The 16853-nt window shown below is 53.8% G+C and overlaps 1 protein-coding gene across 1 annotated transcript; it reads right to left on the bottom strand.

Annotated features, from left to right (window-relative positions):
• Window positions 1–3848: 3848 nt before the first annotated feature.
• On the bottom strand, window positions 3849–5630 carry LOC307065800 (Golgi-associated RAB2 interactor protein 4-like; the record flags this gene model as incomplete). Its single annotated transcript, XM_079722756.1, has 2 exons — window positions 3849–4559; window positions 4878–5630. 2 exons carry the CDS (start codon window positions 5628–5630, stop codon window positions 3849–3851), a joined length of 1464 nt encoding a protein of 487 aa, XP_079578882.1.
• Window positions 5631–16853: the final 11223 nt, after the last annotated feature.

The raw sequence follows: 16853 nt of genomic DNA, 5'->3' as shown, positions 1-16853 counted from the left end.
TCCACCCAGGTGCTGCTCCGGGCCGTGTGATACGGGAGCAGAGAGTCCCCACTCATGGCTGTCTTTGATCACGACAGGCAGCGCGGTTAAGGCGGGTCCCTGGCTCTTCCCTCCCTCGGCCTCACTGGCCGAAGAGCGAGCCGCGATGCTCCTGCGTCACACAGGCGGCCCTACGGCAGGTCTTCCAAGCCCGCCCCACAGGCCCCCACGTTTGCCTCAGGGTCTCCCAGAGGCCGGGGTGTGAGTAGGGGCACAGATGATCACAGTGGGGACGCTGTAGGGCGCCTGGAGCCCAGGCTGACTCTCTTCAAGTGTGTCGAGAGGTACGGTAGGCTCCCCCTCCGCCTCACCTCACTTCTGCTTCTGGGTTTTTATCTCCCCAAGAGGCCGTGGTGAACTTCCGTCCTAGCGAGAGAAGTAACCACTTTGTCAGCCTAACCCCCTGGCACAGCCTATTTATCCTCTGATGCCCTTTGTGACCTATCAGTGTCACAAAGCCCTTTGTGACCTATCACTGTCACAAAGCCCTTTGCCTCATCCCCCAGCTGCCCCCTCAGGGCAGGGCCCCCATCCTCTCCCAAACACCCCACTGCCCCCGCGGAGGACAGGCCCATCCTGCCAGGGACTCAGGTGCGTTACCAAAATAAAAATGTCTTCAAGTGGGAAAGTTTTGTGTGGGTCCTTTTTCTTTTCCTCCCCAAATTCAGCTACTGGATGAAATCTATAGGAATGTAAGATGATGGGATCAATTTGAACCATTTAAGCTCGTGGTTTAATTGTATCGAATAAGGCAGAGTTGGCAGTGGCGGTCCTTAGTCTGTCCTTTCATAAAATCTCAGTAAACGTGGACGATGGTGAGTGCCAATTCCCCTGTGAAGCCTTCCCTAACCCAGAACTCCTTCCCATGCCCCAGACCCCCTCCTCTGAATAGATCCAGTCCCCAAACACACGCCTCTCATTGTATTTGTCACTCAGAGTTGTGATCATTACTCGTGCTGTCCTGTCTCCTCCACCATCTGTGTACCTCTGTGCGGGACCGGGGTGGCACACTGTCTGAAAGTTGTTGCACCGAGGTAGCTCCCTCTCTGCACCATCACCTGCCACCTTGAGCCAGTCCTTTAAATGCTCTGAACTTCCGTTTGCTTATCTGCAAAATGGAAAGACGTGAGAATCGGAAGGGGGCACACACATTCAAGAACTTTATAAACAGCTAAGGGCTATGCACGTGTTTTTTTGTTTTTTTTTTTTCTGTAAATTTATTTTATTATTTATTTTTGGCTTCTCTTGTTGGGGAGCACGGGCTCTAGGCGTGCGGGCCTCGGTAGTTGTGGCGCACGGGCTTAGTTGCTCCGTGGCATGTGGGATCTTCCTGGACCAGGGCTCGAACCCGGGTCCCCTGCGTCGGCAGGCGGATTCTTAACCACTGCGCCACCAGCGAAGTCCCTATGCACGTGTTTTTAATGCATTTTCTTCCTTCAGACTAGTGTTTCCCTGCACTTGCCTGTGTGGAAGTCATAAGATCAAAGGAGTGTGATGTGATCTTTTTGTAACTTCTCCTCCTTGGGTCCAAGGAAAAGCTGGTGGAGAGTAAAGCATTAATTGCGGCTCCCTGCAGCTCCTAGTCTTCTCGGAAACTCTGGGTTAATTCTGGGGTCAGGAACCTTGTTTGGCCAGGGGAAACAGTGCACATGTGTAGGTCTTGGGCTGGCTCCCTTTCTCAGCAGTGCTCCCCACCAAGTGCCCACCATTCCGTCCACCAACAGAAGAGACCTCTCCCCAGCCTCCCGTGATGAGGTCTGTGGAAGTCACAAACTGGAGGTCCAATCAACAAGGATGCTCTGACCTAACAAATACTCTCCCTCATGTGAGGTTTAAGGATTTGGTTTTGGAGCCCCAGAAGAAAAAAGTGCCTGCAGATTTGGTGTGGAGAAACCCTTCTGAGCAGGGCATTGAAAAGTTGAATTAGTGGCTGGAGGAGGACTGGACGCTGGACGTTCCAGGAGTGAACGCTGGAATTCCAGGTGGGAGCCTGTTTCTGGCCGCAGCCCGGGTCATGCCAGAGGCTAGAGGTAGAAGCCTGGGAGCCAGACACAGCTCAAGGGTGGACTGGATGCTCTCGAGAAAAGGCCAGCTAAGAGCTGTGAGCTCACTGAAGTTCGCAAACCGGCTCCCAGCCCCCACCCCTCCCTCCCCTCAATCTAGTAAAATTGATGCTCATCTCTGTAGTTTTGGAACATGATGGTAAGAATGGTGGTGCCTCGGGTTCTTGTGCTGGTCCTATCTCGGGCTTGTTTGCTTGCTTCCTTCTCAAACTACAGACAGGGCTTTGCATAGAGAAGTGGGCTGGTGGATCACTGTTCTGCAAAGATCCCATTGTGCGACTGGAGCAGGTTACCTTCTCTGAGCCTCAGTGTTCTCATCTGTAAAATAGGCATATCGTTCCTTCTTTTCCTAATAACCAAACAAGTGTTCTTGTACTTTACCTTAAATAAAGGTACTTTAAAGATGCCAAGCCTTTCTGACATCACTTTTGTGCATAAATAAAAGTGAAAGAAAGAGAAAGGCATTGGCAATAACTTCCTCACAACTGCCACGGTGATTGTAGGACCATCCTGATTTCAGAGTTAGTAAAATGTGAAAAATACAACACCTGTGTACCTACCATCTTGCTTAAGAGACAGAACAATTCCCAGCAGCACTAACAGCCTTGTGTCCACCTCCTTGACCTAGCCTTTCCACCCTAGAGAAAACTGTCCTCAATTTTGTGTTTACTCTTCCCTCATTTTTAGCTACCGTTGTTTTAAACATGTACCCTATGCAATCTGTTGTTTGAGCTTGTTTCAGAATGGTTCCATGAGTGGAACTGTATCCCATTCTTTTGATGTTTTTAAAAATCATGAGAAGTTGATCTATGCTAATGTGTGTAGCTCATTTATTTTTCACTATTGAATATTCCAATCTCATCCTATCCTGCTGTATGAATTCTGCTGATGGAAATTTGGGCTGTTTCCCGTGTTTTGCTGTTAAGTTATTTTTGCTCTAAACATTCTCAGAGTTGTTTCTTAGAACATGTGTGTTTCTCCAGGGTATATACGTGGGCAGGGAACGGCTAAGTCTAGATGAGAGTGCTTGCTGTTCTGATTGCTAGCTAATACTGCCGCCCTTATTTCTGTCCACTGAATAGCCCGAGGGGACATGAGTCCTGTTCTGGCTCTGTTTACAGACCTTCAGGGGGAATAAGCGTTTATAAAAAGAATAGGGGGGATTCCCTGGTGGCGCAGTGGTTGAGAGTCCACCTGAGGATGCAGGGAACATGAGTTCGTGCCCCGGTCCTGGTAGATCCCACATGCCGCGGAGCGGCTGGGCCCGTGAGCCATGGCCGCTGGGCCTGCTCGTCCGGAGCCTGTGCTCCGTGACGGGAGAGGCCACAACAGTGAGTGGCCCGCGTACCGCAAAAAACAAACAAACAAACAAAAAACAGAAAGAATAGGGGGCTAGTGAAGGAGAGCTTCCCAGACCATAGTCTGACTTTGAGCCATGGCCCTGAGGGGCAAAGCCAGAAAGGAGTGGAAGCCAGATGGAAGCCAACTGCTGTTGGCGCTGAGCATGCGTGTGAGGTGGGGCTGCCCTTGCCTGGACACTGGGTCTCAGACTGTGGCACAGCTGACATCCCAGAATCCACTGTGAGGCTACGGCTGTGCTTCGGGACCTAGAAATTCAGACAAAACACTGCGTGCATTCTCAGACTGTATGTTTTTTTATTTAAATTGCAGTAAGGAAGCTGAAATGGGCTCTCCAGGGGTATTTCCCAGAGCCCTGGTCCCCTTTGCAGCTCCCAGCTCTAGGTCCTATTGATGGGCTTCAACGGTCACTGGCTCCATGGTCTCAGATGTCACACCAGTGATTTCCAGCCCCTGGCCACTCTCTGCTGTCTCTGTGATGGCCTCCATTCGGGTCCCTTCCACTGGCTTCGCCAGGATGCTCCCATGTTTATTTCGTGACGAGGCCACTGTCTTTTTTGTGAGTCTGGCTCTCATATTCCTGAAGCAAGAGCTGATCCTGCTGAGTATGTTGGTGGTGGGACCCGAACGCGCTGGAGATAAGCTCCTGCCCGATCTGTGCGAGGTCTTGGACTCACTGGTGATGGGAGCACGGCTGATGCCTTTGGGAGCAGTGCCCTGCTCGCTGCCCCCCGGGCTGCCGTGGCCTTTGGCCTTTTGGTCATCTCTAGTGGCTCTGCGGCCGCCTGAGCCTGGGCCAGCTGCTTTGGGGATTGTCTTGCTCCCCGCTGCCTTGTGGTGGCTTTCCACGGAACTGCAGAGCGAGGGGCTCGTAAGAGCTCTGTCCTCTCCCCAGTGCTCCCTCCTCTCCCTTCTTCCCTTGTGGGCCTGGGACACTCTCTGTGAGCTGCCATCCTGTTCGCTCACTTTGCCTTCCTGTGGCAAGCTTGAGACGAGGGTCCCGTCATCGTCCTTGTCGGCTCTTCCTTTGACAGTCTTGCTGGTAGGTTCTGCTCCGACCACAGTCATGCCGGCCCCTGGGGAGAGGCTGGTGGACGTGCTGGAAGCATACTGTGGATTGTTCTCAGCACCTGCCAAGGCCGTTTTCCCGCTCCTCAGGGATGTTCTGGCAGTGTCCCCAGTGGCTATGTTGGTTTTGCTTCCTCCAGGCCCGTCGCTGGCTGTGGCTGCTATGGCCGTGCTCTGCTCTTCAGCGGCAGGAGACTTGATCACTGCCGAGCTCAAAGCACCCGCTGCGGTGCCTCCTGCCACCCCTGCTGTCTCCACCTTTGTCGTTGCCCGCGATGCGGACGCTTTGTCAAGCCCTGTAGTAGGTTTTGCTTTCGCAGTGGCCACATCGGGCATGGTATCGGGCTTGTGGGAGTCCAGTTGGATCCCTTCGCCCCCCGCAAAAGCTGCAGACGTGGCCCCGGCCACCTCAGGGCACGTGTGGAGGCTGCTGACGCTCACCTGGTCCTGACGCCCCTTTCCTTGGAAATCCTCCACGGCCGGGCTCCTCCCGTCCTCCTCCTCCTCGAACACAGGCACGCAGGTCATGTCCCAGACGGGAACGGCATAGGTGTTGCTTTCACTGTCCACTGGTGGTCGCAGGAGGTCAATCAGCTGTTCCCACTCGGCGAAGAGGTCTTCCCGCGCGTCCAGAGGTGGACAGAGCTGCAGGTAGAAGCAGCGGCCAGTGGCAAGCTTCACGCGCAGCTGTTGTTTCTCACGATTGTGAGTGGAGATCCTCACGAACTCCAAGGGGAGGAGCCTGGTGAGCTCTAAGGTCTTTGCAGCCTTGTGGCTCTTGCCCTTGGTGGCCGGGCTGCGCTCGGCGTGCTTTTCACAGCCGGTGGCCCGTCGGGCCAGCAGCATGATGTCTGGGAGCGGGAGGACGGGGCTGGTGGATGTGATGCCCATGGTCACCATGCCGCCCCAGTTGTGCACGTCAATCGCTTCTCCCCTCTTCGTGACCTGGATGAAGTCGCTCTCGAATATTGCTGCGTACTTGAATATGTGGTATTCGCCCTTGTGCAGTTGCTGCTGCAGCTTCCCCGTGGTGGTGTTGAACAGGTCCACCCAGGTGCTGCTCCGGGCCGTGTGATACGGGAGCAGAGAGTCCCCACTCATGGCTGTCTTTGATCACGACAGGCAGCGCGGTTAAGGCGGGTCCCTGGCTCTTCCCTCCCTCGGCCTCACTGGCCGAAGAGCGAGCCGCGATGCTCCTGCGTCACACAGGCGGCCCTACGGCAGGTCTTCCAAGCCCGCCCCACAGGCCCCCACGTTTGCCTCAGGGTCTCCCAGAGGCCGGGGTGTGAGTAGGGGCACAGATGATCACAGTGGGGACGCTGTAGGGCGCCTGGAGCCCAGGCTGACTCTCTTCAAGTGTGTCGAGAGGTACGGTAGGCTCCCCCTCCGCCTCACCTCACTTCTGCTTCTGGGTTTTTATCTCCCCCAGAGGCCGTGGTGAACTTCCGTCCTAGCGAGAGAAGTAACCACTTTGTCAGCCTAACCCCCTGGCACAGCCTATTTATCCTCTGATGCCCTTTGTGACCTATCAGTGTCACAAAGCCCTTTGTGACCTATCACTGTCACAAAGCCCTTTGCCTCATCCCCCAGCTGCCCCCTCAGGGCAGGGCCCCCATCCTCTCCCAAACACCCCACTGCCCCCGCGGAGGACAGGCCCATCCTGCCAGGGACTCAGGTGCGTTACCAAAATAAAAATGTCTTCAAGTGGGAAAGTTTTGTGTGGGTCCTTTTTCTTTTCCTCCCCCAAATTCAGCTACTGGATGAAATCTATAGGAATGTAAGATGATGGGATCAATTTGAACCATTTAAGCTCGTGGTTTAATTGTATCGAATAAGGCAGAGTTGGCAGTGGCGGTCCTTAGTCTGTCCTTTCATAAAATCTCAGTAAACGTGGACGATGGTGAGTGCCAATTCCCCTGTGAAGCCTTCCCTAACCCAGAACTCCTTCCCATGCCCCAGACCCCCTCCTCTGAATAGATCCAGTCCCCAAACACACGCCTCTCATTGTATTTGTCACTCAGAGTTGTGATCATTACTCGTGCTGTCCTGTCTCCTCCACCATCTGTGTACCTCTGTGCGGGACCGGGGTGGCACACTGTCTGAAAGTTGTTGCACCGAGGTAGCTCCCTCTCTGCACCATCACCTGCCACCTTGAGCCAGTCCTTTAAATGCTCTGAACTTCCGTTTGCTTATCTGCAAAATGGAAAGACGTGAGCATCGGAAGGGGGCACACACATTCAAGAACTTTATAAACAGCTAAGGGCTATGCACGTGTTTTTTTGTTTTTTTTTTTTCTGTAAATTTATTTTATTATTTATTTTTGGCTTCTCTTGTTGGGGAGCACGGGCTCTAGGCGTGCGGGCCTCGGTAGTTGTGGCGCACGGGCTTAGTTGCTCCGTGGCATGTGGGATCTTCCTGGACCAGGGCTCGAACCCGGGTCCCCTGCGTCGGCAGGCGGATTCTTAACCACTGCGCCACCAGCGAAGTCCCTATGCACGTGTTTTTAATGCATTTTCTTCCTTCAGACTAGTGTTTCCCTGCACTTGCCTGTGTGGAAGTCATAAGATCAAAGGAGTGTGATGTGATCTTTTTGTAACTTCTCCTCCTTGGGTCCAAGGAAAAGCTGGTGGAGAGTAAAGCATTAATTGCGGCTCCCTGCAGCTCCTAGTCTTCTCGGAAACTCTGGGTTAATTCTGGGGTCAGGAACCTTGTTTGGCCAGGGGAAACAGTGCACATGTGTAGGTCTTGGGCTGGCTCCCTTTCTCAGCAGTGCTCCCCACCAAGTGCCCACCATTCCGTCCACCAACAGAAGAGACCTCTCCCCAGCCTCCCGTGATGAGGTCTGTGGAAGTCACAAACTGGAGGTCCAATCAACAAGGATGCTCTGACCTAACAAATACTCTCCCTCATGTGAGGTTTAAGGATTTGGTTTTGGAGCCCCAGAAGAAAAAAGTGCCTGCAGATTTGGTGTGGAGAAACCCTTCTGAGCAGGGCATTGAAAAGTTGAATTAGTGGCTGGAGGAGGACTGGACGCTGGACATTCCAGGAGTGAACGCTGGAATTCCAGGTGGGAGCCTGTTTCTGGCCGCAGCCCGGGTCATGCCAGAGGCTAGAGGTAGAAGCCTGGGAGCCAGACACAGCTCAAGGGTGGACTGGATGCTCTCGAGAAAAGGCCAGCTAAGAGCTGTGAGCTCACTGAAGTTCGCAAACCGGCTCCCAGCCCCCACCCCTCCCTCCCCTCAATCTAGTAAAATTGATGCTCATCTCTGTAGTTTTGGAACATGATGGTAAGAATGGTGGTGCCTCGGGTTCTTGTGCTGGTCCTATCTCGGGCTTGTTTGCTTGCTTCCTTCTCAAACTACAGACAGGGCTTTGCATAGAGAAGTGGGCTGGTGGATCACTGTTCTGCAAAGATCCCATTGTGCGACTGGAGCAGGTTACCTTCTCTGAGCCTCAGTGTTCTCATCTGTAAAATAGGCATATCGTTCCTTCTTTTCCTAATAACCAAACAAGTGTTCTTGTACTTTACCTTAAATAAAGGTACTTTAAAGATGCCAAGCCTTTCTGACATCACTTTTGTGCATAAATAAAAGTGAAAGAAAGAGAAAGGCATTGGCAATAACTTCCTCACAACTGCCACGGTGATTGTAGGACCATCCTGATTTCAGAGTTAGTAAAATGTGAAAAATACAACACCTGTGTACCTACCATCTTGCTTAAGAGACAGAACAATTCCCAGCAGCACTAACAGCCTTGTGTCCACCTCCTTGACCTAGCCTTTCCACCCTAGAGAAAACTGTCCTCAATTTTGTGTTTACTCTTCCCTCATTTTTAGCTACCGTTGTTTTAAACATGTACCCTATGCAATCTGTTGTTTGAGCTTGTTTCAGAATGGTTCCATGAGTGGAACTGTATCCCATTCTTTTGATGTTTTTAAAAATCATGAGAAGTTGATCTATGCTAATGTGTGTAGCTCATTTATTTTTCACTATTGAATATTCCAATCTCATCCTATCCTGCTGTATGAATTCTGCTGATGGAAATTTGGGCTGTTTCCCGTGTTTTGCTGTTAAGTTATTTTTGCTCTAAACATTCTCAGAGTTGTTTCTTAGAACATGTGTGTTTCTCCAGGGTATATACGTGGGCAGGGAACGGCTAAGTCTAGATGAGAGTGCTTGCTGTTCTGATTGCTAGCTAATACTGCCGCCCTTATTTCTGTCCACTGAATAGCCCGAGGGGACATGAGTCCTGTTCTGGCTCTGTTTACAGACCTTCAGGGGGAATAAGCGTTTATAAAAAGAATAGGGGGGATTCCCTGGTGGCGCAGTGGTTGAGAGTCCACCTGAGGATGCAGGGAACATGAGTTCGTGCCCCGGTCCTGGTAGATCCCACATGCCGCGGAGCGGCTGGGCCCGTGAGCCATGGCCGCTGGGCCTGCTCGTCCGGAGCCTGTGCTCCGTGACGGGAGAGGCCACAACAGTGAGTGGCCCGCGTACCGCAAAAAACAAACAAACAAACAAAAAACAGAAAGAATAGGGGGCTAGTGAAGGAGAGCTTCCCAGACCATAGTCTGACTTTGAGCCATGGCCCTGAGGGGCAAAGCCAGAAAGGAGTGGAAGCCAGATGGAAGCCAACTGCTGTTGGCGCTGAGCATGCGTGTGAGGTGGGGCTGCCCTTGCCTGGACACTGGGTCTCAGACTGTGGCACAGCTGACATCCCAGAATCCACTGTGAGGCTACGGCTGTGCTTCGGGACCTAGAACTTCAGACAAAACACTGCGTGCATTCTCAGACTGTATGTTTTTTTATTTAAATTGCAGTAAGGAAGCTGAAATGGGCTCTCCAGGGGTATTTCCCAGAGCCCTGGTCCCCTTTGCAGCTCCCAGCTCTAGGTCCTATTGATGGGCTTCAACGGTCACTGGCTCCATGGTCTCAGATGTCACACCAGTGATTTCCAGCCCCTGGCCACTCTCTGCTGTCTCTGTGATGGCCTCCATTCGGGTCCCTTCCACTGGCTTCGCCAGGATGCTCCCATGTTTATTTCGTGACGAGGCCACTGTCTTTTTTGTGAGTCTGGCTCTCATATTCCTGAAGCAAGAGCTGATCCTGCTGAGTATGTTGGTGGTGGGACCCGAACGCGCTGGAGATAAGCTCCTGCCCGATCTGTGCGAGGTCTTGGACTCACTGGTGATGGGAGCACGGCTGATGCCTTTGGGAGCAGTGCCCTGCTCGCTGCCCCCCGGGCTGCCGTGGCCTTTGGCCTTTTGGTCATCTCTAGTGGCTCTGCGGCCGCCTGAGCCTGGGCCAGCTGCTTTGGGGATTGTCTTGCTCCCCGCTGCCTTGTGGTGGCTTTCCACGGAACTGCAGAGCGAGGGGCTCGTAAGAGCTCTGTCCTCTCCCCAGTGCTCCCTCCTCTCCCTTCTTCCCTTGTGGGCCTGGGACACTCTCTGTGAGCTGCCATCCTGTTCGCTCACTTTGCCTTCCTGTGGCAAGCTTGAGACGAGGGTCCCGTCATCGTCCTTGTCGGCTCTTCCTTTGACAGTCTTGCTGGTAGGTTCTGCTCCGACCACAGTCATGCCGGCCCCTGGGGAGAGGCTGGTGGACATGCTGGAAGCATACTGTGGATTGTTCTCAGCACCTGCCAAGGCCGTTTTCCCGCTCCTCAGGGATGTTCTGGCAGTGTCCCCAGTGGCTATGTTGGTTTTGCTTCCTCCAGGCCCGTCGCTGGCTGTGGCTGCTATGGCCGTGCTCTGCTCTTCAGCGGCAGGAGACTTGATCACTGCCGAGCTCAAAGCACCCGCTGCGGTGCCTCCTGCCACCCCTGCTGTCTCCACCTTTGTCGTTGCCCGCGATGCGGACGCTTTGTCAAGCCCTGTAGTAGGTTTTGCTTTCGCAGTGGCCACATCGGGCATGGTATCGGGCTTGTGGGAGTCCAGTTGGATCCCTTCGCCCCCCGCAAAAGCTGCAGACGTGGCCCCGGCCACCTCAGGGCACGTGTGGAGGCTGCTGACGCTCACCTGGTCCTGACGCCCCTTTCCTTGGAAATCCTCCACGGCCGGGCTCCTCCCGTCCTCCTCCTCCTCGAACACAGGCACGCAGGTCATGTCCCAGACGGGAACGGCATAGGTGTTGCTTTCACTGTCCACTGGTGGTCGCAGGAGGTCAATCAGCTGTTCCCACTCGGCGAAGAGGTCTTCCCGCGCGTCCAGAGGTGGACAGAGCTGCAGGTAGAAGCAGCGGCCAGTGGCAAGCTTCACGCGCAGCTGTTGTTTCTCACGATTGTGAGTGGAGATCCTCACGAACTCCAAGGGGAGGAGCCTGGTGAGCTCTAAGGTCTTTGCAGCCTTGTGGCTCTTGCCCTTGGTGGCCGGGCTGCGCTCGGCGTGCTTTTCACAGCCGGTGGCCCGTCGGGCCAGCAGCATGATGTCTGGGAGCGGGAGGACGGGGCTGGTGGATGTGATGCCCATGGTCACCATGCCGCCCCAGTTGTGCACGTCAATCGCTTCTCCCCTCTTCGTGACCTGGATGAAGTCGCTCTCGAATATTGCTGCGTACTTGAATATGTGGTATTCGCCCTTGTGCAGTTGCTGCTGCAGCTTCCCCGTGGTGGTGTTGAACAGGTCCACCCAGGTGCTGCTCCGGGCCGTGTGATACGGGAGCAGAGAGTCCCCACTCATGGCTGTCTTTGATCACGACAGGCAGCGCGGTTAAGGCGGGTCCCTGGCTCTTCCCTCCCTCGGCCTCACTGGCCGAAGAGCGAGCCGCGATGCTCCTGCGTCACACAGGCGGCCCTACGGCAGGTCTTCCAAGCCCGCCCCACAGGCCCCCACGTTTGCCTCAGGGTCTCCCAGAGGCCGGGGTGTGAGTAGGGGCACAGATGATCACAGTGGGGACGCTGTAGGGCGCCTGGAGCCCAGGCTGACTCTCTTCAAGTGTGTCGAGAGGTACGGTAGGCTCCCCCTCCGCCTCACCTCACTTCTGCTTCTGGGTTTTTATCTCCCCAAGAGGCCGTGGTGAACTTCCGTCCTAGCGAGAGAAGTAACCACTTTGTCAGCCTAACCCCCTGGCACAGCCTATTTATCCTCTGATGCCCTTTGTGACCTATCAGTGTCACAAAGCCCTTTGTGACCTATCACTGTCACAAAGCCCTTTGCCTCATCCCCCAGCTGCCCCCTCAGGGCAGGGCCCCCATCCTCTCCCAAACACCCCACTGCCCCCGCGGAGGACAGGCCCATCCTGCCAGGGACTCAGGTGCGTTACCAAAATAAAAATGTCTTCAAGTGGGAAAGTTTTGTGTGGGTCCTTTTTCTTTTCCTCCCCCAAATTCAGCTACTGGATGAAATCTATAGGAATGTAAGATGATGGGATCAATTTGAACCATTTAAGCTCGTGGTTTAATTGTATCGAATAAGGCAGAGTTGGCAGTGGCGGTCCTTAGTCTGTCCTTTCATAAAATCTCAGTAAACGTGGACGATGGTGAGTGCCAATTCCCCTGTGAAGCCTTCCCTAACCCAGAACTCCTTCCCATGCCCCAGACCCCCTCCTCTGAATAGATCCAGTCCCCAAACACACGCCTCTCATTGTATTTGTCACTCAGAGTTGTGATCATTACTCGTGCTGTCCTGTCTCCTCCACCATCTGTGTACCTCTGTGCGGGACCGGGGTGGCACACTGTCTGAAAGTTGTTGCACCGAGGTAGCTCCCTCTCTGCACCATCACCTGCCACCTTGAGCCAGTCCTTTAAATGCTCTGAACTTCCGTTTGCTTATCTGCAAAATGGAAAGACGTGAGAATCGGAAGGGGGCACACACATTCAAGAACTTTATAAACAGCTAAGGGCTATGCACGTGTTTTTTTGTTTTTTTTTTTTCTGTAAATTTATTTTATTATTTATTTTTGGCTTCTCTTGTTGGGGAGCACGGGCTCTAGGCGTGCGGGCCTCGGTAGTTGTGGCGCACGGGCTTAGTTGCTCCGTGGCATGTGGGATCTTCCTGGACCAGGGCTCGAACCCGGGTCCCCTGCGTCGGCAGGCGGATTCTTAACCACTGCGCCACCAGCGAAGTCCCTATGCACGTGTTTTTAATGCATTTTCTTCCTTCAGACTAGTGTTTCCCTGCACTTGCCTGTGTGGAAGTCATAAGATCAAAGGAGTGTGATGTGATCTTTTTGTAACTTCTCCTCCTTGGGTCCAAGGAAAAGCTGGTGGAGAGTAAAGCATTAATTGCGGCTCCCTGCAGCTCCTAGTCTTCTCGGAAACTCTGGGTTAATTCTGGGGTCAGGAACCTTGTTTGGCCAGGGGAAACAGTGCACATGTGTAGGTCTTGGGCTGGCTCCCTTTCTCAGCAGTGCTCCCCACCAAGTGCCCACCATTCCGTCCACCAACAGAAGAGACCTCTCCCCAGCCTCCCGTGATGAGGTCTGTGGAAGTCACAAACTGTAGGTCCAATCAACAAGGATGCTCTGACCTAACAAATACTCTCCCTCATGTGAGGTTTAAGGATTTGGTTTTGGAGCCCCAGAAGAAAAAAGTGCCTGCAGATTTGGTGTGGAGAAACCCTTCTGAGCAGGGCATTGAAAAGTTGAATTAGTGGCTGGAGGAGGACTGGACGCTGGACGTTCCAGGAGTGAACGCTGGAATTCCAGGTGGGAGCCTGTTTCTGGCCGCAGCCCGGGTCATGCCAGAGGCTAGAGGTAGAAGCCTGGGAGCCAGACACAGCTCAAGGGTGGACTGGATGCTCTCGAGAAAAGGCCAGCTAAGAGCTGTGAGCTCACTGAAGTTCGCAAACCGGCTCCCAGCCCCCACCCCTCCCTCCCCTCAATCTAGTAAAATTGATGCTCATCTCTGTAGTTTTGGAACATGATGGTAAGAATGGTGGTGCCTCGGGTTCTTGTGCTGGTCCTATCTCGGGCTTGTTTGCTTGCTTCCTTCTCAAACTACAGACAGGGCTTTGCATAGAGAAGTGGGCTGGTGGATCACTGTTCTGCAAAGATCCCATTGTGCGACTGGAGCAGGTTACCTTCTCTGAGCCTCAGTGTTCTCATCTGTAAAATAGGCATATCGTTCCTTCTTTTCCTAATAACCAAACAAGTGTTCTTGTACTTTACCTTAAATAAAGGTACTTTAAAGATGCCAAGCCTTTCTGACATCACTTTTGTCCATAAATAAAAGTGAAAGAAAGAGAAAGGCATTGGCAATAACTTCCTCACAACTGCCACGGTGATTGTAGGACCATCCTGATTTCAGAGTTAGTAAAATGTGAAAAATACAACACCTGTGTACCTACCATCTTGCTTAAGAGACAGAACAATTCCCAGCAGCACTAACAGCCTTGTGTCCACCTCCTTGACCTAGCCTTTCCACCCTAGAGAAAACTGTCCTCAATTTTGTGTTTACTCTTCCCTCATTTTTAGCTACCGTTGTTTTAAACATGTACCCTATGCAATCTGTTGTTTGAGCTTGTTTCAGAATGGTTCCATGAGTGGAACTGTATCCCATTCTTTTGATGTTTTTAAAAATCATGAGAAGTTGATCTATGCTAATGTGTGTAGCTCATTTATTTTTCACTATTGAATATTCCAATCTCATCCTATCCTGCTGTATGAATTCTGCTGATGGAAATTTGGGCTGTTTCCCGTGTTTTGCTGTTAAGTTATTTTTGCTCTAAACATTCTCAGAGTTGTTTCTTAGAACATGTGTGTTTCTCCAGGGTATATACGTGGGCAGGGAACGGCTAAGTCTAGATGAGAGTGCTTGCTGTTCTGATTGCTAGCTAATACTGCCGCCCTTATTTCTGTCCACTGAATAGCCCGAGGGGACATGAGTCCTGTTCTGGCTCTGTTTACAGACCTTCAGGGGGAATAAGCGTTTATAAAAAGAATAGGGGGGATTCCCTGGTGGCGCAGTGGTTGAGAGTCCACCTGAGGATGCAGGGAACATGAGTTCGTGCCCCGGTCCTGGTAGATCCCACATGCCGCGGAGCGGCTGGGCCCGTGAGCCATGGCCGCTGGGCCTGCTCGTCCGGAGCCTGTGCTCCGTGACGGGAGAGGCCACAACAGTGAGTGGCCCGCGTACCGCAAAAAACAAACAAACAAACAAAAAACAGAAAGAATAGGGGGCTAGTGAAGGAGAGCTTCCCAGACCATAGTCTGACTTTGAGCCATGGCCCTGAGGGGCAAAGCCAGAAAGGAGTGGAAGCCAGATGGAAGCCAACTGCTGTTGGCGCTGAGCATGCGTGTGAGGTGGGGCTGCCCTTGCCTGGACACTGGGTCTCAGACTGTGGCACAGCTGACATCCCAGAATCCACTGTGAGGCTACGGCTGTGCTTCGGGACCTAGAAATTCAGACAAAACACTGCGTGCATTCTCAGACTGTATGTTTTTTTATTTAAATTGCAGTAAGGAAGCTGAAATGGGCTCTCCAGGGGTATTTCCCAGAGCCCTGGTCCCCTTTGCAGCTCCCAGCTCTAGGTCCTATTGATGGGCTTCAACGGTCACTGGCTCCATGGTCTCAGATGTCACACCAGTGATTTCCAGCCCCTGGCCACTCTCTGCTGTCTCTGTGATGGCCTCCATTCGGGTCCCTTCCACTGGCTTCGCCAGGATGCTCCCATGTTTATTTCGTGACGAGGCCACTGTCTTTTTTGTGAGTCTGGCTCTCATATTCCTGAAGCAAGAGCTGATCCTGCTGAGTATGTTGGTGGTGGGACCCGAACGCGCTGGAGATAAGCTCCTGCCCGATCTGTGCGAGGTCTTAGACTCACTGGTGATGGGAGCACGGCTGATGCCTTTGGGAGCAGTGCCCTGCTCGCTGCCCCCCGGGCTGCCGTGGCCTTTGGCCTTTTGGTCATCTCTAGTGGCTCTGCGGCCGCCTGAGCCTGGGCCAGCTGCTTTGGGGATTGTCTTGCTCCCCGCTGCCTTGTGGTGGCTTTCCACGGAACTGCAGAGCGAGGGGCTCGTAAGAGCTCTGTCCTCTCCCCAGTGCTCCCTCCTCTCCCTTCTTCCCTTGTGGGCCTGGGACACTCTCTGTGAGCTGCCATCCTGTTCGCTCACTTTGCCTTCCTGTGGCAAGCTTGAGACGAGGGTCCCGTCATCGTCCTTGTCGGCTCTTCCTTTGACAGTCTTGCTGGTAGGTTCTGCTCCGACCACAGTCATGCCGGCCCCTGGGGAGAGGCTGGTGGACGTGCTGGAAGCATACTGTGGATTGTTCTCAGCACCTGCCAAGGCCGTTTTCCCGCTCCTCAGGGATGTTCTGGCAGTGTCCCCAGTGGCTATGTTGGTTTTGCTTCCTCCAGGCCCGTCGCTGGCTGTGGCTGCTATGGCCGTGCTCTGCTCTTCAGCGGCAGGAGACTTGATCACTGCCGAGCTCAAAGCACCCGCTGCGGTGCCTCCTGCCACCCCTGCTGTCTCCACCTTTGTCGTTGCCCGCGATGCGGACGCTTTGTCAAGCCCTGTAGTAGGTTTTGCTTTCGCAGTGGCCACATCGGGCATGGTATCGGGCTTGTGGGAGTCCAGTTGGATCCCTTCGCCCCCCGCAAAAGCTGCAGACGTGGCCCCGGCCACCTCAGGGCACGTGTGGAGGCTGCTGACGCTCACCTGGTCCTGACGCCCCTTTCCTTGGAAATCCTCCACGGCCGGGCTCCTCCCGTCCTCCTCCTCCTCGAACACAGGCACGCAGGTCATGTCCCAGACGGGAACGGCATAGGTGTTGCTTTCACTGTCCACTGGTGGTCGCAGGAGGTCAATCAGCTGTTCCCACTCGGCGAAGAGGTCTTCCCGCGCGTCCAGAGGTGGACAGAGCTGCAGGTAGAAGCAGCGGCCAGTGGCAAGCTTCACGCGCAGCTGTTGTTTCTCACGATTGTGAGTGGAGATCCTCACGAACTCCAAGGGGAGGAGCCTGGTGAGCTCTAAGGTCTTTGCAGCCTTGTGGCTCTTGCCCTTGGTGGCCGGGCTGCGCTCGGCGTGCTTTTCACAGCCGGTGGCCCGTCGGGCCAGCAGCATGATGTCTGGGAGCGGGAGGACGGGGCTGGTGGATGTGATGCCCATGGTCACCATGCCGCCCCAGTTGTGCACGTCAATCGCTTCTCCCCTCTTCGTGACCTGGATGAAGTCGCTCTCGAATATTGCTGCGTACTTGAATATGTGGTATTCGCCCTTGTGCAGTTGCTGCTGCAGCTTCCCCGTGGTGGTGTTGAACAGGTCCACCCAGGTGCTGCTCCGGGCCGTGTGATACGGGAGCAGAGAGTCCCCACTCATGGCTGTCTTTGATCACGACAGGCAGCGCGGTTAAGGCGGGTCCCTGGCTCTTCCCTCCCTCGGCCTCACTGGC

Source organism: Hyperoodon ampullatus (genome assembly GCF_949752795.1).
Source record: "Hyperoodon ampullatus genome assembly, chromosome: 2".
Taxonomy (NCBI): domain Eukaryota; kingdom Metazoa; phylum Chordata; class Mammalia; order Artiodactyla; family Ziphiidae; genus Hyperoodon; species Hyperoodon ampullatus.
Note: the sequence above shows the minus strand (reverse complement) of the source record. Positions and strands in the feature narration are given on the sequence as shown.